Source organism: Equus quagga, chromosome 1 (assembly GCF_021613505.1).
Source record: "Equus quagga isolate Etosha38 chromosome 1, UCLA_HA_Equagga_1.0, whole genome shotgun sequence".
NCBI lineage: Eukaryota > Metazoa > Chordata > Mammalia > Perissodactyla > Equidae > Equus > Equus quagga.
In genome coordinates this window covers 19,079,987-19,105,753 of record NC_060267.1, presented here as the reverse complement: position 1 = coordinate 19,105,753, position 25,767 = coordinate 19,079,987, and the positions used below count along the sequence as shown (strand labels likewise).

The 25,767-nt window shown below is 48.8% G+C and overlaps 2 protein-coding genes across 2 annotated transcripts; both read right to left on the bottom strand.

The window, feature by feature from the left end:
* Positions 1 to 143: 143 nt before the first annotated feature.
* On the bottom strand, positions 144 to 14,296 carry DDX23 (DEAD-box helicase 23). The gene is made up of 17 exons (XM_046680365.1): positions 14,184 to 14,296; positions 9,849 to 10,057; positions 9,318 to 9,428; positions 8,067 to 8,160; positions 7,899 to 7,964; positions 7,207 to 7,345; positions 6,791 to 6,924; positions 6,549 to 6,661; positions 6,188 to 6,331; positions 5,864 to 6,089; positions 5,404 to 5,549; positions 4,603 to 4,780; positions 3,399 to 3,641; positions 2,808 to 2,959; positions 2,469 to 2,577; positions 1,511 to 1,685; positions 144 to 1,056 (listed from the first exon to the last, which is right to left on the bottom strand). Exons 2-17 carry the CDS (start codon positions 10,055 to 10,057, stop codon positions 833 to 835), a joined length of 2,463 nt encoding a protein of 820 aa, XP_046536321.1. The 5' UTR covers positions 14,184 to 14,296; the 3' UTR covers positions 144 to 832.
* A 3,192-nt stretch (positions 14,297 to 17,488) lies between these two features.
* Positions 17,489 to 24,441, bottom strand: RND1 (Rho family GTPase 1). The gene is made up of 5 exons (XM_046652421.1): positions 24,235 to 24,441; positions 23,370 to 23,457; positions 20,581 to 20,690; positions 19,574 to 19,708; positions 17,489 to 18,579 (listed from the first exon to the last, which is right to left on the bottom strand). Exons 1-5 carry the CDS (start codon positions 24,352 to 24,354, stop codon positions 18,334 to 18,336), a joined length of 699 nt encoding a protein of 232 aa, XP_046508377.1. The 5' UTR covers positions 24,355 to 24,441; the 3' UTR covers positions 17,489 to 18,333.
* Positions 24,442 to 25,767: the final 1,326 nt, after the last annotated feature.

Below are 25,767 nucleotides of genomic sequence, written 5' to 3'. Positions count from 1 at the left end.
ATCAGCTGAGATCCTAGGCTCTTCTCTTGATGTGATTTTCTTGCATCTCCCAAGTCAACCCAGCGTGCTCAATGCTGTCCTCCTGTCTTCTGTGGTACCAGGGAGAATCTGGGAGATGAGTTTAGCTAGAACTAGACACAGCCTTAATATTCATGTATTTATTCTCAGAACATACAAACTCATCTTCTCAGAGAATAGAAAACAGAAATTTCACTCAGTGACTTAAAGATGGACACAGCCAGCTCACCCTGTCCCCACATCTACTAAAAAAAGTCCCTGGGTGAGGGATGCCTAGAGTGCACAGCACCCCTTGGCACAGGGGCCGTGCACAGCTCTAAACAAGGCTTTCAACTTGTTTTATAATCCAAATGGGCAAACAGCTGTCAAAATGACAATAAGAGTCCAAGGTCCATAATCCTCACAGTGCCAGATCCCCTGGGTCATCTAGGGCAATGACTTTGCTGCAGCTACGCAGTCAAGTCTGCCAAAGAAGTCCCATCCGGCTGCTGGGTTTTTGTTCAGTCTGGGAGGCAATGCCAATTGGCTGCCCCCCTAATTGGCAAGAGCCGATGGCCCAATGCAATCCCAAAGCCCGCCAGAGAGGCAGAGCTGGGCCAAACTCTGTGGTAATTTGTTCTCCCTGCCTCCTATAGCAGCTTCCGCTCCATCTGCAGCCCCACACTCAGGCCATCAGACCTGAGGGTCTAGGCCAGGGAGTCTGATTGTTTCCCAAGCCCCCATAAGCCAAGAGTGAGGACCTGGAAAGAGAGATGTGAGGGTCCTGAAGAATAGGCTTCAGAGCATGTCCTTAAACCTGTGGGAGAGTGCTGCGTCAGGCAAAGATGGTCTCTTCCCGGCGCTTCTTGGTGAGGATGGTGCCTGGCTTGTGCTGGGCATCTGGGTGGTTGGCTAGCTCCGGGGGGCAGGAGGACACTGGGCTCTCCAGGATGGCTTGCTTCAGCTCATAGAATACAGCAGAGTCCTCTTTGGTGAGGAAGGTGATGGCCACACCACTCTTGCCTGCTCGTCCTGTGCGGCCAATGCGGTGGATATAATCTGGGGAGGGAAAGGAATGTCATTTACGGCACCAGGCCAGATGCCCTGGTGGGCACTGTCGGAATCTCTGCTTTCTAAGGCATCCTCCTCCCCACTACACCGCCAAGGGCAGTATATGAGCTCGTGCTGCCTGAACCTCTAGTGCCCACATGCTCTCCACTGGGGTCTGTCTCCCCACTACTACCATTTATGGGGGTCATCCTATGACCCTAAGACTGAGAGTGGCCTGGCTCCATTCTTCTCCACATCCTGAGGACAGAGGGCTGTCCCAGGTGCTGGGATAAGAAACCCAGGTGAGATAAAGGGCAGAAGCTCTTCTCATTGGGACAAGCAATCTTAGATTCGGAGCTCGGGGACATGGCGGCAACAGTGCAGTGCAGTGCCACAACTTCAAGTGGAAAGAGACAAGGAGTCTCTCTTTAGCTGGATTGAAACTGCTTTCCCCTGGACTTACCTTCAATATTTTTGGCCATATCATAGTTGACAACCATGGACACGTCTTGGATGTCGATACCACGACCCGCCACATCTGTAGCCACCAAAATATCCTTGGCCCCAGCCTTGAGGTTGGACAGTGCAAACTCTCGCTGCTCCTGGCCTTTTCCACCATGCAGTGTACAAGCATTGTACTGTTGGAAGAATGGTGAGGTGAAGACAGAGCAATGGGATCGGGGAAGACACAGAAGTGAAGAGGGAGTAGGGCCAGAGAGCAGGGCTTGCAGAGAGCAACAGGGGAGGAGGAGACAGGGAGGAGGCAGAGAAAGAATGAATGCAAAATGCAACTGGAAGTAAGGAGAGAAGAGGTGAGCTGAAGAAAGGGACAGGAGAGAACATAGTGGAGGATGGTGAGGCAGGGACAGACTGGGCAAGGCCAAAGGTAAAGCAATCAGGGGTGAGATGTGCAACCAGATAGATGAGAAGCAGAGAGTGAGGGTGAGAGATGAGGGTGGAAAGCAGGGGCCAGAAGTGTAAGGAAGTTTAAGCACTGAGTGGAGAGGACACACCCTTCCCCTCAAACACCAGTATCAGGAGCCAAGGACACTGATCACCAGCATCTCCTCCTAACCACATCATCCCCTCTCCCAAACATAGACACGAAAACTCTGACCCACTCTATTCATCATAGTCAGATCCTGCCAGGATATGTCTCAAAACCTCTCCTTGGCCCTAGCCTATTTGGAGGAAGACACAACCACTTCTGGCTGGCACTGCTGGAATGGACAGGGAGTCTCAGCAATTGACCAGTCCTCCTTGTCCCCATCAAACCACGCTTTTCCCTCAGGCCCTGAATTGTGGAATACTGGAGAGGTTCAAGAATGGTTGAGAATTCAAAGCAGGAGACTAGGGGACCACTCTAGTCTCAGGAAACAGCACCAAAGAGACCAGACTTCGCTCTCCCCTGCCAGACACACCCCCATCTTCTCCAGGGATTTGGCCAAAACGTCGCAGCCCTTCTTCTGATTGACAAAAATAATGATGGGCGGATCAAAGCCTTGCTCCAAGATTGCCAGCAGCTTTTTCCTGGGGAGAAGAGGAAGAAGATAAAAATGAGATGCCTACCACCTCCCACTCCAAGTGAAATGCCCAACCCTGACCTATGAACACCAATTCCAGGATCTTCAGTGCCCATGGCACCCTGAATGAGGAAACAGAAGCTCTTCAACACAGCAGAACAATCGCCCTCCAGCCACCACCCCATTGAAAAAAGGTCCTTCTCCATCTCGTTTCCCTCGTCTCCGCTGCCCCCATACCTCTTTTCTGACTCTGACATGAGGAAGACCTTCTGTTCCACACGTTCATGGGGCTTGCCTGCCGAGCCAATGTATACCACAGCAGGTCGCCGAAGATAGCTCCGGGCGAGACGCTCCACCGCTGGGGGCATGGTGGCCGTGAACATGACTGTCTATGAAAACAGGAGGCTCAGCCCTGGACCCAGGCAGACACATCACATATCCCACAGGCAGCACAGCCCAGGCTAAACAATCTAAAATGAGCCTTGGTGCAAGTTTTGACAGCCATCACCTTAAGAAATAGTATCCTTTGCCTTCCCATTTCTCTCCTCAGTACCTGTTCATCAAGATACTTTATATTTTACATCTTACGATGACAGGAGGGCTGAGAGCATTTTCTAGCACCTATGGTGGGTAGTAGTATGACTCTTTGGAATCATTTTTCCATGGCTAAGCTAAACGGCTACACTGCTAGGACTGTGAGAAGGATGCACCTAGGCATGCCTCACCATTCTGGAAACATGTACTCTGGGCCCACCTAGGACAAGGAGGGCCCTAGAGATGGTTTGGCAACTTGCCCAACTTTTCCCAGTATAGGGAAAGCAGCCTTACTTGGCGGTATTTATGTTTTCCTGACTCAAAGTTGGCCAACATCTTCTCAGGGTCCTCAGCTTCATCGGTGTCTGGCTTCTGGTTGCTGACAGGCATGTGCTCCAGGATCTTCTGGACATCTGGCTCAAAGCCCATGTCAATCATCCTATCTGCCTCATCCAGAACCACATAGGTACAGCGGCTCAGCACCAGGTAGCGGTTCTCCAGCACATCAATCAGACGTCCCGGGGTAGCAATCACGATCTAGGGGGTACAGTGGAATCATATGCAGCCCCAGCAACTACTCCTTTCTTCTCCCTCCTGTGAACCACCCACCTACTTGGGCAACGCTAAGGAACTTGGATCCCAACCTCTAGTTATGTTTGGCAAGGAAGGTTCCTGAGAACTGGCATGAAGTCACTTGTTGCTACCTTGGAGTTTTTCAGGAATGAATGCGGTCTCTGAGTAAGGTCCAGGGGTTAGACAGAGGAGGCAAAATCAAAATGAATTTTCTTAGATGAAAGAGAGACTAAGGGATACTGTGGAGGGTGTTTTATAAAAGGATTACCCTAAGAAGACTCAATTTCTACAGCAGACTTCTGGTAAAAAGCTCTCCTCCCCTCTCCTGAGAAGAAGGCAGCACACAAAGTCAATGACATGGTCTGGCAGAGTGATTAAGAGCACAGGCTTTGGGGGCCGGCCCCATGGCCGAGTGGTTAAGTTCACGCGCTCCGCTTTGGCGGCCCAGGGTTTCGCCAGTTCGGATCCTGGGCGTGGATGTGGCACCGCTCATCAAGCCATGCTGAGGCAGCATCCCACATGCCACAACTGGAAGGACCCACAACTAAAAATACCCAACTATGTATCGAGGGTCTTTGGGGAGAAAAAGGAAAAATCAAATCTTTAAAAAAAAGAGCACAGGCTTTGGTTATGAAATGCAGCTCTGCCCACCACCAGCTGTGTGTGATTTTGATAAGTTACTAACCTGAGCCTAAGCTTCATCTGTAAAATGGAGATACCACCACCTCCTCTCATATGTTTGTTGTGAGAAATAATGATGTGCACAGGACAATCCCTGGTGCAGAAGTTGTCAAGAATAATAGCAGATACATCTAAACCAGCCCTTTTCCTCATTTGACTGTACATCTATGGCAGAAACTAGAAACAGAGCCCCAGAACAGCACCTGCCCAAATGGTGGGTTTGCTACTGGCTGGGTGAACAAACCTCACAACCCATGCGCAAACGGAAGCCCTGGTCTTCTCTGGAGATGCCGCCAATGACAGCCACAGTACGGATGCCCAGTGGCTTCCCAAACTTGATGGTCTCTTCCTCAATCTGCTGAGCCAATTCACGGGTGGGGGCCAGGATGATGGCATAAGGGCCCTGGTCTGACTCTTCGATCCTGTGATAAATGGGGCATCCCACAGTTTCATGAGCTTTGGTTCTCATCCAACCACAAACAGGCAAAGACAAATTAAGGGCAGCTACATGAACGGAGAGGGTGGTGGGAAAAGGATGCAATGATCTCCTTTAAAAATCAGAGACTCCAGGGGCTGGCCCAATGGCACAGTGATTAAGTGCGCACATTCCGCTTCAGCAGCCCGGGATTCGCCAGTTCAGATCCTGGGTGTGGACACGGCACTGCTTGGCAAGCCATGCTGTGGTAGGCGTCCCACATACAAAGTAGAGGAAGATGGGCACGGATGTTAGCTCAAGGCCAGTCTTCCTCAGCAAAAAGAGGAGGATTGATTGGCAGCAGATGTTAGCTCAGGGCTAATCTTCCTCAAAAAAAAAAAAAAAAAATCAGAGACTCCAGAACACCCAAGTTCTCCAGGGAGTGGTCCTTGCCAACAATAAAAATGACACACTTTGTTGATATCATCATCCACTCATTCCCTAATATCTGACCCAAACTAAAGAAGGGGCTTCTGATTATTGACTTAAAAAGAAAACCAAATACTCATTGGTCACTTCCACCTTTCCTACTCAGTCAAACCCACTCCAACTGGTGTCAACTGACCCCACCTGTCAATTTTGGGAAGAGTGGTGATCCAGACCAGCAACGGGATGAGGAAGGCTGCTGTCTTGCCGCTGCCGGTCTCAGCCACACCAATGATGTCACGATTCTGTAGCCCAATGGGAATTGCCTGACGCTGGATAGGTGTTGGTTCCTGCAGTGATGCAGAGAGAGTAAGAGACCAGGCAGAATTATACTACCTGGGCTACTGCTGACAGAGTGGGCACATATGCTAGGACGACAGGAGGACATTAAGCACAGCAAACAGGAATGGGGACCCAAGAAGAAACACAATCACCAAAGGCCAATACTTCCATCAGAAAGTGACAGACAATGTCATCTTGGTGGCCACTGGCAGAGAAGGCACCGAATAGGCAAGGAACAAAGTGCTCTGTTCCCAAGTTAAGTTTGTACCCCCTAGGACGTAGGAATACGTCAAGTCTTCTGGACCAATCTGCCCCTCCTTACCTTGTAGCCACATTTATCAATGACCTCCAAGATGTGTGGGGGCAGGGAAGAGTCTTTCCAGGATCGGATGGGATTGGGGATCTTGCCACCTTTGGTGGTGATGCTGTAGTCCTCGCGGAAGATGCGCCAGTCCCTGTCTGTCATCTCATCTAATTTCTTCTGGGACCAATGTCGATCATCCCAGCGCTGCTTGGCTTCCTTCTTACGAAGTTTGCGGAGTCTCGCCCTGGAGCAGAACAGGAGGAATAAGTGGGATCGGTCTCCCTCATCTCCTTCCTATAGACTCTAGGCTCTGCCCAATCACCCCTAGCCCTGAGCACATACTCCTCTTGCTCCTTTTCTTCCAGTGTCCGCCTCTTCTCCATCAGGTCTCCATAGAAACGTGACTGCTCTCGTTTCTGCTGCTTTAGGTCAATGCCTGCAATGAAGCCTCGCCCCAACAGCTGCACTTGGTGCCGTTCTTTGTACCTGGGATTGAGAGAGAGGAAGAAAAAAAGAAAGGAGTTGTTACAGCAGGAGGGAAGGGCAGACTGCCAATATGTACCAGTTCCCCTTCCTGGCCAGGGTCCTTCCTCACCCAGAGGGCTGGCAGACTACTGGTTTACTAGTTTCCCTCATCTCAGCTTATCTCACTACCATCTCTGTAGTCACTGGTTCTCTCTAGTTAAGGCCCAAAGCCACTCACAGTGGGTTGTAGTCGATGGATGTGTCCTCAGATGCATCCCACTCAAAGACAAACTTGCGATCATTGAGATGCCTCGTTCGGCGCCGCTTCTTGATGCCGCCCAGGTAACGCTCCTGCCCAGGGAGAGAATACAAAACCCATCAAGCTCAAGACCCAAACCCCACATACAGAGATCAGAATGGCCAAATAACTAAGCCTCATTGTTGTGTGTCGGGGGAAGTGAAGAGAGCCAAGGCCTGCACCTTAATGGCATGCAGCTCCTTGCTCTTGTCCTTCTCCTCCCGGATCTTCTGCCGCCCTTCCTCATCCTCATTTCCATTGGTCTCCCGCTCCATCCTCTCCCTGCGTTCCCGACGCTCCCGTTCCTGAGGGTCTTCTGCAGACCAAAGAAAGCAAAGCTGCAGAAGAGCTCAGTGGAAGAAAAAAGAGGACCCAGGGGGATCCAGACAATGGACACCAAATAAGAAAAAAATGGGGAGGTTTATGATACAAGGCAAATGAAGACCTAACAGAAAGGTATTTTTCTCATATACTTCCCCCTTCCTTCCCTCTTCCAAATTCCATAGCAAACAGGTTTCTAGCTCTCCTGAATGACACTACAATCCCATCTCGCTTTTTCTGACCCCATTGAGGGGCTACCCTGGGTAGGAAAACGAACCCAACATTTTCCTGCCCAAGTCCTGGAATTGTTTTCTTTTCTTCCTCTCTTCTTCAAGCATCCTCTGCCGCTCCTCGACCTCCTGCTGCCGTCGCTTTAGGGCTTCGGCCTCTCGTTCTGCTTTGGAGAGGAACTTGGGCTACAAAATAGATTACAAATGTAAACAAAGGATCTGGGAGCATGGTATAATCACGTCACTGATGGGGAGATGGCAGGGAGTCCAAACATATTTGCTCAGGCATTAAACCTGCTAAGGAAAAACACCAATAGGCCTTGGACTCTGTTATGGGTCCCCCTCCCCCTCAAAATATGTTGAAACCCTAACCCCCAGTACCTCAGAACATGACTGTATTTGGAGACAGAGCCTTTAAAGAGATGATTAAGGTAAAATAAAGCTCTTAGGGTGGGCCCTAATCCAATCTCACTGGTGTCCTTATAAGAAGAGAATTTGGACACACAGAGAGACATCAGGGATGCACACACACAGGGAAGACCATGTGAAGAGAGAGAAGACATCCATCTACTAGCCAAGGAGAAAGGCCTCTCAAGAAACAACCCTACTGACACTGATCTCAGATTCTAGCCTCCAGAATGGTGAGAAAATTATTTTCTGTTGGCTAAGTCACTCAGTCTGTGGTGTCCTGTTCTGGGAGCCCTAGCCAACTAATTAATACAGACCCTCAAGTTCTTACCTTAGCTTCAGCTTCTTCTTCAGCCTTTTTCTTGGCCAGAAGTTCCTCCAGAGACAACGGCTGGGCCTGAAGATAAAACACAGTCCATAAAGGCTCTCTTCCTTTGAAGATCAACAACACTGGGCTTGAATTGAAGAGGAAGACGAGAAAATCCTTCCTCTCCTTTACCTTAGGCTTCTTATCACCATGTTCATCCTCTTCATCCTTCTTAGAGTCTCTGTCTTTCCGAGATTTAAAGTCTTTTCCTCGGCCAGGAGATAAACTTTTAGCAAAGGAACAAGAAGAGTCCATATCACCGTCTTACCCAAGCCCTTGATGAGGTTCAGGCTGAGCCCCAAAAAGAGGATGGAAGTTTTCCCGTGCCTCAACAAGACTGGCCCCTAGTCATCCATCATGTCCTGAAGCTCCCTTTGCAGACATGATCACTCTGCCTACTCTGAAATCTAATGATGGACTTGTCTTGGCCCCATTCTATCTGAATCTCTTTTTCTGAGACTTATCTCTTCTGGGAAGTGGGTCTTCACTACTGCCATCAAAAATATTTCCTCCAGGGGTTGGCCCTGTGGCCAAGTGGTTGAGTTTGCGCGCTCCACTTCGGCGGCCCAGGGTTCGAATCCTGGGCACAGACATGGCACTGCTCATCAGGCCATGCTGAGGCAGCGTCCCACATGCCACAACTAGAAGGACCCACAACTAAAGATACACAACTATGTACCGGAGGGCTTTGGGGAGAAAAAGGAAAAATACAATCTTTAAAAAAAAAAAAGAAATTTCCTCCAAATAGCAGTTGCACGTTGAAAAAAATCCTGCGTAACTTTATAACACACAATGATTTTAGCCTACAGGCCACCCACACACACCCTTCCCAGATACTGCTATGTATGCCACCCCCTCTCATTTTCCCTCATACCAGTTGCAGCAATCCTTTCCCCACATCTGCTATAAGCTTAATCTACAAGAGATCTCAAACAACCCACTGCGTGTGTTAGGAGAATTCTGTCCTTTGCCCTGAATTCTAACCTACACATTCAAGGCCTAATAAAAACTTTGCATAGAAAGTTTCCAGAAGAAAGAGATCAAGATACAGAGGTATTAAGCTATCCCAACAAATATATATTGTATATCCTGGGTAGAAAACTAAATGGTCTGATGGAGGTAAAGGAACATTTTGTAGGCTGGTAACCTTTTCAAACTAATTTCTAAATTCTAAGAACAAGTTGACACCCAAAGGGTTGTGACTTTATTAACTGGCTCTACTTTCTAAAGGAGACACGTGCTTTCTAAAACAGACAGCTCTGCAGTAACTACCAATAGGATCCACTAAGAAAAATTTACTTTGCTACAAAGCTGAGCCAGCTCAGATGCAGAGAGGAAGAGATGGAACATTCCCCTAAAGTCCATTCCCATTCCCTCAGGTACCTGGATCGTTTCCGGTCCTTGTCCCGTCTGTGCCCATCCTTATCCCGATCTCGGTCCTTCTTATTCCGATCTCGCTCCTTATCTCGTTCTCGTTCTTTGTGCCGTCGGTCTCTGAAGACAGCACATTTAAGAAATCACTTGATGTTTCCAGAATACCCTGTTTCACTGCTGCCCTAAGAAGGTTCTCATGTTCTTTTCTCCCCCAAGCAATATTTTACAAATTGGGGAATGTGTTTCCTGGGGAAGTTATGAGGGAATTCTAAGAAGGTCATAAGCTCAGAGTTATACTGCTAAATGTTAACGGCAATGATAGACCATGGGCTATATGAACAGATGAAGTGTCTTCCTCGATCATCTGGACCTTCAGCTTACAAGGTCCCTCTTAACCTTTAAGAGTCACTGGGTTACTAGGTGTAGAGAAATGTATGGAAGTCTAATGTCCTAATACTGAAGACATCAGCGGAACCAGGAATGAAGACGTCTGAAACGTACTCTCCCTTCCCCTGTGAAAGACATACAAAGTTACTTTACCTTTCTGTAGACTTGGAACGGGAACGGGAGCGAGAACGGCTGCCTCCTCTACGCCTATCCCTCGAACGATGCCGCTTCCTATCTTTAGATGGGGAAGACTTCCGGTCCCGGTCTCTATCCCGCTCTCTGTCAGGAGTTCGAGATCGCTTCCTTTCCTCCTTGGAAGGTGATACATCACGCTCCTTCTTGTCAGCCAGCTCTCCTGCCATCTGTCATGGGTAAGAGAAGTACTTACTATGTACTAGTTAGTGCTCTAAACTGTTTATATATAATTCACTTAATCTCAAAACAACCCTCTGAGGTAGATATAGTGGTATGCCTACGTTAGAGACAAGGAAACTGAAGCTCAAGTATATAAAGTTACTTGCCTAAGGGCAAACAAGTGCTAAGTGGGAGGGTCCCAGGCAGTCCAGCACCAGAGGCCCACTCCTGCTCACTATACTACACTCTCTCTGTGATTCCTTTTTGTATATATTCATTTCTATAAGTATACAATGAATACACCTCATTTTTATAATTAGACTATAAAAGCAATGTTAGCGAACGAATAGTGTTGTAGCTTTCTCTAGAAACATCCTGTATTGCTTATCTTAGGAGTCTATTAGGTCTGCCAGCCCACCAGGCTAAGTCAATACATATACATCTCAGGAAGAAAAGTTGTCTTGAGCTCATAAAGAGAGCTTAAAAGAGAGGAAAAAAAGTTTAACTTCGAGATTTGGGATTATAATCAGCACCCTGAGGAAAAGCCAAATTTAAATGGAAAAACAAATTCACTTTTACTGCTCAGATTAAAAAGAAAATGGAGTCAGCCCTGATGGCCTAGTGGTTAAAGTTTGGCACTCTCTGCTTCAGTGGCCCGAGTTCAGTTCCCGGGTGCAGAATCACACCACTCATCTGTGAGTAGCCATGCTGTGGTGGCAGCTCACACAGAAGAACTAGAAGGACTTACAAGTAGAATATGTAACTATTCTAAGTTGTATATTCTACTTTGGAGCTTTGGGGAAGAAAAAAAAGAGAGAGAGAAGATTGGCAACAGATGTTAGCTCAGGGCAAATCTTTCCCAGCAAAAATAAATAAATAAATAAAAATACCTGTGTTCTAGTATTATTAATTTACTTCCAATCATTGGAAAAAAATGTACTTCTAGTTATGCAATGGGAAAAACTTGGTGAAGGATACAAAGGACTTCCATGTACTTTTTTGCAACTTCCTCTGAATATATAATTATTTCAGAATAAAAAGAAACAAAGAAATGCAACAAAAACTAGAGGTCATACACATTCTGCTCAGGTTTTCACAGCCTTGATCAACACCTAGTCCCATAAAAGGTTTGAGCAGGAATTTGTTCTGTTCCCCACCTGCCTGGGACACTGAACACCATGCCACACTGTCAATTGTCCTTCAGACTATAAAAATCTCCTTCAGCCAGGATCTAAAATGACAGCCAGTCTGAATCTGCCTCTGGGCCCTCCCCCAGCCATCAGCAGCAGCAGCATCATCATCATTACCACCCCTAAGATTTGGGATACATTTCACACAACTCATTTTATCCCCAAATGGTTCAGCTGGAATATCTGTTCCCTAAGCCTTAGCTTACAATCCCCCTTTCCCATGTAATTTCCTGCCATATATCTTTGAGACAGGAGAATGTATAAAGAAAAGAAAAATGAACAAGTAGCACTTTCAAAAGGTAGAGACAATCCATTTTATCTCACAACTGCCTGAGAAATGACTGAATGTTCTGTGCCAGTACATCACGCATAACACGTGGAAATTATACTTACGTCTCTTCCACTTATAGCCCTAAGAAAACAATCCCGAAGAAAGGCCATCTTCTCTATAAAGCATCCTGGATATCATTCATTCTTTCAACAAATATTCAATCAGCACCTGGTAGATGCCAGAAACTGTTCTACATACTAGAGATATAGCAGTAAACAAAACAAAGTCTCTGATCTCATAATGTTTAGATTCCAGTGAAGCAGATAACAGGCAGAAAAATAAGAGAATTTCAAACAGTATTGAGCGCTAATGAAAAGAATAAAACTGGGTGATATGATGGGGAGGGGTAGAGGGATAGAGGGCTCAGGAAAGAATTTCTTAGATGACATGTAAGCTGAGATTTGAATGGTGAGAGAGAGAGCCTGCAAAGATCAGAGAAAAGAACTTACTGGATAGAAGGTACAGCAAGAGTTAAGGCACTGGGGCAGGAACTAGCTTAGTATGTTTGCCAATTAAAAACAGACTTGTGTGGCTGAGGGGGAAGACTGATTCAAGATGAGTTCAGGGAGGTAAGCAGGAGTCAGATCATGGAAATGTGTTTTAAGCTACGGTAAAGGAACTTGGATTTTTATCTAACTGAAACGGGAACCTTAGAAAAAAAGGTGTGAAACAGGAAGTGATATGATCTAATTTTATGTTTTTAAAGAGTTACTTTGGTGACTTGAGAAAATTTACAGCGGGGAGGCAAGAGTGGAAACAGAACCACTGAGAATGCTATTATAGAAGTCTAGGGGCTGGCCCTGTGGCCGAGTGGTTGAGTTAGCGTGCTCCGCTGCAGGCAGCCCAGTGTTTCGTTGGTTCGAATCCTGGGTACAGACACGGCACTGCTCATCAAGCCACGCTGAGGCGGCGTCCCACATGCCAGAACTAGAAGAACCCACAATGAAGAATATACAACTATGTACGGGGCGGGGTAGTGCTTTGGGGAGAAAAAGGAAAAAAATAAAATCTTTAAAAAAAAAAAGGAGTCTAGCCAAGAGGTGACAGTGGCTTGTTCTAGGAAAGTGGCAACAGAGATGAAAAGAAGTAGACAGCTTCAGGGTATACTTTGGAGGCAAAGCTGAGAGGAATGACAAAGGGAGAAGGGAAAGGGCGGACACAAAGCTCCTAAATTTATGGTTTGACCAACCTATGGTTCATGGTGCCATTAGTGACCAGAGAAGACTGGGGAAGGAACAGATTTAGGAGGAAATCAAAAGTTTCATTTTGCCCAAGTTTGTAAGATGTCAATAAGAAAGCCAAGCAGAGATTTCAAGAAGGCAGCTGAAAACACAATTCTGGAACTCAGGAGAGAGAGCCTGGAGACAAAAATTTGAGTCATGATTATATACATGGCTTTTAAAGCCGTAAGACACTAAATGATATTACCTAAGTAGGCAGGATAGTTAAAAAAAGAAAATAGAAGAGAAGAAGACCCAGGATTGAGCTCCGGAACACTATAACATTTAGAGGTCAGGCACAGGAGGAGCCAGAGAAAAAGATGGGAAAGAAGCAAAAGCCAGTGAGACAGGAGGAAAAAAAGTAAAGTCTGGCATCTCAGAAGGCAACAACGTATTTCAAGGAGGGAGTGGTTAACTGTGTCAAGTGGAGAAAGACTAAGAGAGAGAGGAGTGACCCTTGCATTTGGAAAAATGGAGATGGTTGGTGACCTTGACAAGAGCTGTTTCCATAGCATGGTGGGAATAGAAGCCTGACTGGAATAACTTAAGAAGAGAGAAGTGAGAATAAGAAGACAGTAAATATAGGCAACTTTTATTATAGGTTCTACTTATCACAATGGCCCACTCTGGCCATTGCTTCCCAGCAGCCTTCCTTGCAAATCTCCAGAACTTTGAGTTCTTCAGTTCTTGTAGGGCGAGAGCAGATTCTTTTTTTCATTCAGTTAAGTATTTACCAAGCATCCACTATATACAAGGAACCGTGCTAGGCGCTACGTGATTTACAAAAGGAAGATCCTGTCCAAAGGAATATTACAGAACAAGAGAAGGTATGAGACACATACCAGGATGAAGGCTCAGATGAAGTTCACTATGAGTTCAAAAAAGAAGTGTCCTTTCATTTGTAAAAGGGGATTTGGAAAGATCTGTAGAGGAACTGGCTCTTGAACATTTAAGTATAGGTAGAATTTGAAGACGTGTAATTGCGGGTGTAGAAAAGGAGTCATTCTCGGCAAAAGAAATAATATAAGAGGCACAGAGGCGGGAAAGCATGACTGGTTCTGGGAGAAAAGCCAGAGTTCCAGTTTGGCTGCCGCAAGGGTTACTTGAAACATGAAGGAATAAGGTCAAACTGGGGGTATCACAGGTGCTGTGCCCATGGGCAAAGGTCTGGCACGTAACATTGTCCTGGGACCTGGACTGTGCCCCCAGGAGCCAATGTTACCCCCTGGGGCCCGCACCCCTTCGCTCCTGCCTGCCAAAGCTTTCCGAGATTGTGCCCCTTCCCTAAAGCGTTCTTCCCCGCCTCGTGCTGGAGGCAAGGGCCATCGCAAGTGGCCCCACTCTCGCCCTCTCTGCAAGCTCGTGGGAACCGCTTCCACCGCCCGGGACTCACCACTCTGAGTCTGAACCGCCCAACGCGGCCTCAACGTCGCCGACCAGTCGCCATTTTTCCCGTTTCCTGGTCGCCGAGCTGCACCCCTGGGCGCGCGGCAAGCTGGGAAGGTGAGTTCCCGGTGTTGGTCGGGGCAGTCTGACAATGAGGGCCTGAGAACTACCAATCCCAGAATGCATGGCGCGAGCGCCGGCCCCAGGCCGCGGGGTCTGCTGGGCACTGTGGTTCGCCAAACGTTTGAGTCTATGCAGGCGGAAGAGTTTTCCGTGGTTTGGATTCCCTCAAAAGGTTCTCTCAAAAGGTTGTCTCATCGTGGGTCAGTTTCTTGGAAACTGCAGTTAACGACTATCATAGCCTGTGGCTTACAACGGAGGAATTTAAGGGCTTCCTTAGCTATCAATAGCACGTAATTATAAACTAGCAGCTGCAGTAACAGCAACAAATACTTTACCGTTTGTGGAAAAGCGTTTTTTACAAAAAGTCTGTGAGATGGATTATTAGCCCCATTTTACAGGTGGAAAAACTAAAGGTTAGGATACGGGAGTAGCCAAGTATTTCACGGTGAGCGTGGGACAGTTCATTGTGCGGGACTATCCCAGGTTTAGGAGGATATTTTAGCAACCCTGGCCCCGCAGTAACAACTCAACGAACTCAGTTATTGTGACAACTCAAAATGAGCCCAAACGATGGATTCTTTCAAAGGCCTCTGTGAGGGATGGTGTCCCCTGGTGTCCACATAGAACCCTGGCTTCCTCATTTTCATGCCCTTTGGAATCTGGCCAGTTGTGCTATCTCCATATTTTGGCTTCTTTCTTCCTCCTAGTCCCCCCCTCTTCAGGCCTCCACTGAGCTCTTTTACCCCAAATTGTATGTTCACTTTGTTTCTCTTTAGTCTTACAGTTCATCATTCTCCCCTCCTCCCCCAAAACCCCAAAGAACCCCCAAAACCTTGGCATTTCTAAGATGGTTTAGATAGATACTAGGAAGTATCTAATGCCTCCTTCCTTCTCATTTTCCCATCATCAGCTTTTTGGTTTCAGTGCCACATGGCTGTAGGTCTGGCTTTTCTCTCCGAATATGTGTTCAGTTCTCCTCAAGCAACTCCTCGGGATAGACCCAAATAATCCTAAAGCCCTGAGCATCACGCATAATGACCCAGAGTAACCCTGGGAGAGGCACCCTTCAGCTCTTAAAACTCTGCAGCCTTTGGCCTGCCCACTTCTGCTCCCAAGACAGAACTGAAGGGAAAGGATGTCTGAAATCTGCTAGGTGTAAGTCACCCAATGAACACTGGAGGGCTCTCCACTCACAGAATGGAACCTCAAGGAACAAGCGGACAAAAGTGTAGGCTGGAATCCTTAAGAGCTGCAGCCACTATTTACTGAGAATCTTCTAAGTGCCCAACTCTGTGCTGGACACTTAGCTTACTTATTTTACTTAGTTCTCATAACAGTATGAGATAAGTATTATCTCCACCTTACTGATACAGAGATTGTGGCCCGGAAAGATTAATTATGCCTTCAAAGTGCGTTAAAAGAGTAGAGCTAGGGGCCAGCCCGGTGGTGCAGCAGTTAAGTTCACACATTCCGCTTCGGTGGCCCGGGGTTCACCGCTTCAGATCCTGGGTGCAGATGTATGCACTGCTTGTCAAGCCGTCCTGTGGTAGGCATCCCATACAAAATAGAGGAAGATGGGCTCAGATTTTAGCTCAGGGCCAGTCTTCCCCAGCAAAAAGAGGAGGATTGATGGCAGATGTTAGCTCAGGGGTAATCTGCCTCAAAATAACAAAAAAAGGGTGGAGCAAGGACTCAACTCCAGGTTCGTTTAATCTCAGAGCCCATGCTGTTTCCCTATTTCCAGGTTACCACTCTTGGCCATCTTTAAAGATAAGTAAACTGAGACCCAGAAAGGTGATGAAGCTTGTCCAAGTTCATAGTTGCAAAGTTCCCCTAGTACTTGTGCATGCCTCTCTCATGACACGTGAAGACACTGAGCTTTAAGGATACTCGTTCTTTGTCTTACCCTGATAATTCTTTCACAAACATGCGTGTTTGGAGATGGAGACAGTGGGACTATATTCTAGTAAGGACCATATGTAGAGTCTTCTATTTAGGTACCACATAGCCAGCAATAAGGGGCCCATGGGGATTATACTTAACATTGAGAACCAGTTTGAATCCTGACTCCATTACTTACTAGCAGAATGGTCTCATGCAAGTTATATGGCATCACTGGCTTTCCTATTTCCTCATTTATAAAATAGGGATAATAATGCCACTTGCCTCACAGGATAGGATAGCAGAGCAGTGAAAAGTGCATGTTCTGGAACCAGGTTACCTGGATCTGTATCCAGATTCTACCACTTTCTGGCTGTGTGACCTTGGACACATTAACTAATCTCTCTGAACCTCAGTTTCCTTGCCTGTAAAATGAGGTAGGTAGTACCCCACAGGGTTATCACAGAATAAATAACATGAAAAACTCATGGGTACCCTTGACCCATAGCAGACATTTAACAAATGTTAGCTATTACCCTTTATGAGGTTAAATGTGATAATGTGGGTAAAGCTCTCAGCACAGTGCTGAGCACATGGTACTCAAGACATAGCAGCTTTTTATCTTTAGCACACTATGAAACTTAGGAAAAAGAGCTATAAGTCACTGAAGAGAAGGGACGTTACATCCCCTGTGCTGCCATCAACAAGCAATGGAATTGGAAGGTCAAGAAAGCAAAAGATGTGAATTCAGGAGACCAGAACCCCAGGAACCTACCCTCAACCTTGGCTTCAGCCTGTCCGCCCTCTGCAGGGGTTGGGATCTCAGCAGCTTGCCTCCCCTATCAATGATGTCACTAAACCTTGTCTTTCTCCTCTAGGCTCTCTAGGGCAGTGGTTCTCACCCAGGAGTGATTTTGCCCCAGGAGACATTTAGCAATATCTGGAGATGTTTTTGGTTGTCACAACTGGGGGGTGCTACTGACATCTAGAAGGTAGAGGCCAGGATGATGCTAAACATCTTCCAATGCACAAGACAGCCCCCACGACAAAGCATTATCTACTCCAAAATTCATTAGTCCCAAGGTTGAAAAACTCGGCTCAACAGCTCAGGAGCTCTTCACTGGCTTAGTAGGACTTAGGTGGGGTTAGGGACGAGACGGGGTGGAGGGAAAGGGAGGAGATCCTGTTGGAGGTGCTAGGGAACAGTGGACGCAGCCCTCTGCAACCTACAGACAGGGCTCCGGGACAGCTTTTTCTTCACTATCAAGACGAAAGGCAACAGAAAGAAACTAAAAAAATGGAGCCAACTTCTTTATATATGTTATATTTTTCATTAATAAATAGGTTTTCTTCTTTAAACACAGAACATATAACAGATTGAAACATTCCCCCCTCCCCCCGATTCCAAAGACAAGAGTCTATAAAACAAATGCCAGCTGTACTGCCCTAAAGGCAGAAAGAGTCTGGTGACCCCCACCCAGCCCTGCCCCCTGCAGCACCACCACCCCCACACTGTGAGAGAAGGGGGTCTGGGGCTTCTCCCTTGGACCGTGGGGACTTAGGTGAGAAGCATGTGAATGTATGATGTCACCTCTCCATGAGGCATGGGCTATGCAAAGATGAGGTTTCCTTCTCATCGGCTCTGACCAGCTCCTGCCCTTCAGTTTTGAAGCACCCGGGCTCAGCTCCCAAGGGAGCTGCCTCTTGGCTTCCCCACTCTCCACTCCTCTGTGGCCTCCTCGGAGGGGAAGGGAAGGGCTCAGAGACCCCTCTCATCCCCTGGCCTGCATGGAAACGCTGTGTGGAAGAGGCATGATGCTGAAGGTGAGGCTCCTGTAGGCCCCCGAGCCCCTGAGGCCAGCATGCCCCATACCCCCACACCTTTCCTTCCTCTGGAGTGGGGGGCACTGGGGCAGCTGCCCCCTCCACCACCTAGTGCCTGGCTTGGGGTGTGATGGTTCTTTCTTAAGTGTCAGGTCCTCAAGCCGGGCCTGGCTCTTTCCTCATCCCATTCCTGTCTCCTTCCAAGCCCTCACCGTGGCCATCTGAAAAACTCGTGTCCAGAGTCCTAAATTGTCTCATCCTCCCTCTCCCCGTGCCTCTGCAACCCAAGGGAGGAAGTGGGAGGTTGTCTCCCCTCTCCAACCCCCATTTCACATGATGGAACAGCTTTTGGCCTTTTCCTTCTTGAAGGTGGAAGAGATGAGTTCAGAACGACTGGGCAGGTGGAGCAGTCGCTTGGAGAGGCTTCGGACGGGGCTCTTCGGGGGCATTGTGCTGGACTTGTTCAGACACACCATGGACGCTGTCCGGAAGATGCTGTGGATACTCTTTTCCGAGGTGAAAGCCGAGCCTTCCAGGTAGATTTCTGCACCCAGCTGCTTGGCTATTGCGCAGCCCTGTGGGGGGGGTGGGGGGTGGGAGGGAGTCATCAATGCAGTGGTCCAAAATGGCTCTGAAACACCACCTTCTGTGGTTAGTGGTACTCCCCAGGACTACTCTGGATGGGACCCAACTGCCAGTCCCCTACTACCACCCTCTGCTGACTTTTCTGAAGGTGAAGCCTCACTGTACCTTAGATTCACCTGGAACACTTTTAAAACCATACTGATGCTAGAGCAAGTAAATCAGAATTTCTTGGGGTAGGGCCCAGGCATTAGTCATTTTAAGAGCTCCACGGATGATTCTAACGTGAAACACTGGTTTAAAAGAAATGATCTGGGCTGGCCCCGTGGCCTAGTGGTTAAGTTCGTGTGCTCCAATTCGGTGGCCCAGGGTTCACCAGTTCACGTTCTGGGCACGGACCTAGCACTACTCATCAAGCCATGCTGAGGCAGCGTCCCACATCAAGGAACTAGAAAGACCTACAACTAGGATATACAACTATGTACTGGGGTCTTTCAGGAGGAAAAAAAAAGAGGAAGATTGGCAACAGATGTTAGCTCAGGCCAATCTTCCTAAGAAAAGAAAAGAAAAATAAAAGAAATGATCTTCACACTTCTATGTGCATAAGAAATTATCCAAATTAAAATGATTATTTTATTATCAATAAAAATGCAGTTCCCATATCTTTCTCCCAGAGTGACTCTCTAGGTATGGAGTCAGGAATTCTAACAAGCACTTCTAGTGAGTAAACGCATGTGGCTCCATAAGAGCAATCTGAGAACCACTGGCACACACAGGAATGTCTCACCTGCCAACCTATAGCATAAATCTGGGTAAACAGGAACCCCCCACCTCTATCTAGGTGACTAGTTTGCTCCTTATAGATGGCCCCCTGGAATACCAGTTCTCTTGCATAGTGAAATAATTTGAGCAAGGGCTACATTTCAAGCCTTCTACCTGTGGCCTTCCCCACCCCACCCCTCAACACACACACACACACACACACACCTGCTCATAGGAGATGGGTGCCTGCTTCTGGTGGGACAGCTCCATCAGAGTGCTCAGGTCTGTTCGCAGGTCTGTCTTGCAGCCAATAAGCAAAACACGGGTGCTGGGACAATAATCTAGGATTTCTGTCCTCCACTGAAGAGCCATGCATGACAAAGGGAAGGGGAAGGAGGAAGGAAGGAGTCAGTAGCTGACAGATACCCAGAGAAGCCCAGTTGGCAACGTCACACACAGCATCCAGCTTATCACCAGCCCAGCCCTCTCTCTGAGTCACAGCATCGCCACTGCACTAATTACATCATCTTCCTGCCCATGAGCCCTTTGGGGCCACAGGAGTGCTGACCCAAGAGCCTGGGCCCTCATTCAACAGCCGAGTCACCAGAGAAAGCACAGAGGCAAATCTCCTCCCACTTCTGCCAAGCAGACAGGGCATGGATCAGCCCCTTCAACCCAGTCAAATGGCTTCTCAAGTCCAGAAAGCCAGCGGGAAGCCAACCAGTTTCTTTCCAAGGGAAGGAGATAATCCTAGAGTCTTCTGGAAAACTAGGCTAGTTCCACAAGGTATCTTGGGACTCCTCAGTATGGGCAGACCTTGCCACCCGGACCAAGACATTTCCTACCAGCAGTTCGGCTCAGGCCTGCCTGCCTTGCCCAGTCCCAGTGGGCCTGGGATCAAGGCCTATAGAAGCTGCCTCCAAAAGGCCCCATCCCCAACCCCCAAACCATATCACCGAAAGGTTCTCTGACTCTCAGTCCTTTGCTTCCTGAGTCTTCCACACCATCCCCCTTCTAGGCCTCTGGAAGAGCAGTATAGGAGAGTGGCAAGGGGACAGGAGATCTGGTCCTAGTCCCAGAGCTGTAGCTAATGGTGTGGCCTTGGGCAAATCTCTTCTCTCCTTGGCCTCAGTTTCTTCCTTTTACACCAATGGGGATTAAGTGACAAGGTCCCCAGGAATCCTTTTTGTTCTCAAGCTGAGCTTGAGATTGTAGAGTTTATCCAGCCTTACCTTCTTGAGTGCACTGTCCACTGTCTCCGGACGGCTGATATCAAAGCATAATAATACTGCATCTGAGTCGCTGTAGCAGAGTGGACGGACATTGTCATAGTAGGGAGATCCTGGTACAGGAGAGAAAGAGCTGATGGTGAGCCATGGCATTTTCCCTCTCCCACAGGCCTACACCCAAAGAATCCTAAGAATATCATTCTCAGTCCCTTAGGTTTGTTGGCCCCACCCATCTCCCAGGGAAATGTGCTGCAGCCTAGAAGCCTGTGACCTGACTACCTGCAAAAGGCAGTGCAAGAGTATCATCTTTCTTAGTCCTGAAAAGGGGAAAGGGGGCAAAATAAAAGGGGTGGAGTATAATTTGACCCTGTCTGGGTCTTACAGTGGGCTGAATTTAAGGTCTGCCAGTTTTCTGAGTCATAGAGGAAGATGTGCCCACCCCTGCAGAGGGACCAGGGCTGTTTAATGTCTCTTTTCTAGAGTCTGCCTGCCTTCTGCCCAACCTCTGCTCCCTTCCTCTGCTCCAGGGTCCCCCTAGTGAAGAAACAAACCTGCCTGTTATGTAACTGTCTGACCTGCTTCTTTGCCATGGGGTCAGAACTCTAGGAGGCTGGTAGAGCAGAGAGAGCATCAAGGATTCATTGTCCCACTCCTCCTCCCACCCAAATCAGCTCACACTGAAAAAAGCAAAAGGAAAGCTAGAGCCCTACCCACCCCCACCCCCCAAAGATCACAGGGAGGCAGTCTCAAAGACAGCACCACCAAGAGCTGGGGATTTAGAGGCTTGAGTGAGGGTCCTTCACTGGGAGGGGAGTAGGCATTGCAGACCCAGGTGGTCCAATATGGTAGGATGCTAGGGGCTGAGTCTGCCCCCTCCACCCTGGGGAAGGAACAGTAGCAGATTTGGAACCCAGACAATTCGTGCTCAGAATAGCAAGCAGCCCCTCTCCCTGCACCGCAATTGCCATGGAAACTGGGGGGTATCCAAGCGGGGGGGGGGGGGGGGGGTTGGTCATAAAAAAAAAAGGAGTAAAGGAGACCTGGGATATCTGCCTGCTCCTTCAGCAATCCACCCCCATCCCCTCTCTGAGGTGGGGTCTCATCCTGGCAGCACTGAGCAAAGAGAGCACTGCAGCACGGGGGAGGGGGAGAGGAGGAGGCCTCCATCTGGCTCCAAGCGATCCCCCTCCCCTAAGAGAGTAAGTGAATAATGGGAACAGGTTCGACCCTGGCCCCAGTGTTGGGAAGCCCCAGGCCACACACCTCTGCCACTTCCTCCTTTTTTGTGGGCACCTAATTTGAAAGAGGGAGTTTGAGCCTGCATCCTTTGGGAAATTGAGGGGTGGGGATGCGACACGGGGAATACAGACCACCTTGCTGATTTTCTATTATCTGGATTGGGATTCAAGGGCTGCCTTCTGGCTGTGGGAGGAGGGGGGAAGCAGCAGGGGTGGGGGAGCTTTGAGGCGGTGGTAGTAAAAAGAGATGAGCTGCAGTAAGATTCTGGGAAGAGTGAGAGGTGGGCAGGGTACAGCAGATGAAAAACCATATATCATGCAGCCAAGCTGCATTCCAGTCTGATCTCGCCAGCATAGAACAGTCCAGGATAACCAGACCCTGCCTCCCAAGCCCTGGAGCTGTAACAGAGAAAAGCACACCAGGTTGAGGAATTTGGGTTTGGTTTGGTTTTGAGGAGGGTGGAGCAAGAGGAAGTCTCCTTTTCTTTTCACGCATCCCCTACCCCCAATCTTTTCAAATCTCAAAATCAGATCATAGGAACAAGAGCTCTTAGGAGGAGTAGGGCCAGCATATTTATTATCTGTAACAGGAAATCCTGAGTGCTTTATAGTTCCTCTTTAAACTCAGCCTGAATATGCATTTTTGGAGAGGAGTCGATTTGATTTTCTTTCTCCTATTCCTGGCTTTTAGTCCTTAATTATGACTCTGACCCCAGGCTATTAAAAAAGGACTAGAGGAAAGAGATAATGGGAAGGGGTCACAATCCAAGCAAAGATCAACCTAGCACTGAGGGTTTAGGGCTGAGAGCCTGGAAAAATATTGCTTCCTACATTCTAGAAGGACACAACATCTTCTACCTCAGCCCAGAATGGGGGGAAATGGTCAAAGCCAACACCCCCCACCTCCTGCCACTGTCCACAGTGTGACTATGCCCCACATTAAGCCATCTCCCCCACCCGCCAAAACAGCGATGATGCATCGCTTCATCCCTGAGCCGCAGCGGCATGACGAGTAGAGCCGAGCTGCGGCAGGCGAACAGCAGTGGCCCACGATGGAATGCAGGAGAGAAAACTGAGTCAGGAGCAATATTTCCCCAAAAGCAGGCTTGTCTCCCTGCCTCGACCACAACTGCCTCCAGCAGCAGCACTGCCACCTGCCTGCTAATTGGCTTTGCTCTGGGGCAGTAAAAGCTGTGTGTGTGTGTGTGTGTGTATGTGTGTATGTGTTGGGAGTGGAAATGAAGAAACCCTGTCTGACTGTCCCCCAGTAGTCTTCAGAGGTCCACTCACCTCACCCTCCCAGACCTCTGAAGGGTGGAGCTATACTCAAAGAAATGAGTAGCTTCTGGGGTTGCATCCACTCTGCACCCCTAGACCAGCCAAGTGAGTTGATCAAACCCCTCTCCCATCCCCAACCAAGGAATCTTCAGGTCCCTTTCTGAAGATGGCACCGTACTCCTTCTCCTCACCCAAGAGGGAAACAATTTCTAAACGGCAGCAGCCTCAGCAGCCCCGTGGAGGTGGGAAGCGGGGATTTGGGGCCAGCAGTCTTACCTGACGTGTCCCAGAGACTGAGCTCCACTCGCTGTTCCTCTGTCTCCAAGCAGGCTGTGTAATTCTCAAACACGGTGGGCACATAAGTCTGTGAAAAAGAAAAGAACTGGTCACACTCTGGGCACCCCTACCCCATAATCCTCCCCATTACTGCTGGCTACACAAGAAGCCACTCACCCTGGTGAGACACTAAAGTGGCAGAAGATAAGGGGCCAGGGGAGGGGATGCCTGGGGCAGGAGAAACCACATAGGACAGGAAGGAGGGGAATGTAGATGCACAGGCACTTGGTACACTGAAGTAAGAAATGTGAATGACTTCCAGCCAGGGGCAAGCCCCCCATATCCTAGATGGCCAGGGAGACACACACACACACAGATTCCTCTCGTCCCCAGATTTGCCTGTCTCCCAATTAAGGAGCCACAAGCCAGTTCTAGCTCTTTATCTTCTCCCCACAAGCCCCTTGGTCCAGCAGAACAGCAGAAAGAGGCAGCAGCAGCCTCCCTGGGGACGTGCTCATAGAACCTTTGCGGATGGGGTGACAAGACAGGCAGGTATTACGTCAAGAAGAAACCCCAGACTCTCAAATGCCTCCAGTTCCCTCTCCTGAGAGCAGACTCCAGAATGAAGGGAGGTGGGAGGGGATTTGATTGGGGCCTATGGGTGAAGAGGTGAGGAGGAGCCAGCAGGGCGGCAGAAGTGGAACAGGTCTCAGGGGAGGCTAAGGCAGCGCGGTCCTCCGCTAGAAGGCGGCTAAGGATGGGGCGGGGCGGGGTGGGGGAGACAGATCCCCTGGGCAGCTAGGAATCTACCCCGGAACAGGTAGGCAAGGAGAAAAGCCGGCCAGCGGGCGGCCGAGCAGCTCACCTCGGGATAGCAGTCCTTCGCTAACACCTGTAACATCGCTGTCTTCCCACACTGCACATCCCCCACCAGAACGAGCTTACATCTGGCCACGACCGGCTGGGGGGCCCGTCTCTCCTTCATGGCTGCGGGCTCCGCGGGACCTGGACTCCGATTCAGAGAGGAGGGTTGCGCCAGGTGCGTCTCAGCACACAAACTCAGCCGGGTTCCCTGCCTCCCTCCTACTGAAAATGAGGCCAGCACAGCCCCTTTATATCTCCCTAGCCGAGCCAATCACAAGAGGAGGCGGTCTCTGTCCAGGCCAATCCCTGAGGTGGGATCCCCTCCAGCAGCCAATGGTAGGAGGATCTGAGTCAGTGCCCTCTTCCTCCCTTCCCTTTTTCTTAAAGCTGCACCATTGCTTCCTCCGAAAGGGGATTCCCACGCTGTTTTCCATTTGTATTTGGGAAGAGGGAGGGAACTTGAAGCAAAATTAAATGGTCTTGAGTGTCCACCAATTAGTGCCAAAAACAATAAACTAGCCATCAACGCAGAAAGTGAGGTTAAGCTGGAATTGCCCCAAGAGAAGAGCAGGACCTGCCTAAACTATAGACGAGTGGCACCCCGGATGTGTGCGGGGCCTAGCCCCAGGGATCTCCCACCTCTTTGTTCCATCTAATCTTCATCCAAACCGGTTCCCATTTCTGGCTTCCCCTCCCAGAAGCTCCCTCTGTACCCCTTTATTAGCTCCAGCTGTACCCCTTTCAACACCCAAGTCTCTTCCTTAGGAATCACCTTCACTAAAAAAGTAAATAAATCAACAAGCCTTCTTTCATCATTTGGAAAAAACCTACACAGCTTCTGACCCACAGATGGGCAGAGAGAAAGGAAGGGGGGACTCTGGTAAGTGGGGATGGGAGAGAGGAGGAGAACAAAGCACACAAAGCCACTGTCTGTTTGGCTGGACAACCTCTTACCCATGCCTGGCAGGAGCTGCTTAGGGGTGTTTGTTCTGCTGCCTGGGTTCAGCTTCCTGGATGAATCAGGCATAGGTCCAGTTTCAGGCTGACACCTGCTGATGCCGACGCGCTGCGTGTGTCACCTGGTGAAAGTCCAGACTGGAAGACTGGGGCTCTAGGATTAGAAAGCTGGAGGGCAACCTAAGGTTGAAATGAGCTACCTAACTGCCTGCCAGCCCTGCCCCTCAGAGCCCATGCATCTTAAGGCAGCTCTCCGCTAGCAGAACCATGGGATGTACATAGCTTGGATAACCCACTGGTTATTCAGGAACAAAGGCAGCCTAAATAAGGCCTCCTGCGGATCAGGGACTGGATTAGACTGACCTTGGGCAAAAGTGAGAGCACTCCAGAGTTCATCCTTAGGTCCTGTCCCCTTGTCAAGCCCAGTGCCTCTGGAGCAGGCCTCGTTCCATCTGAGCTTTACTCCTAATTCACCATCATTGCTGCCCCACTCAGGGTTATTTTCCCTCTTCTAAAGGATGTTTAAAAGCCTTCTCCAGACCCGAAGGGAAAGCTCTCTGAGAGTGAGATTTCCAAT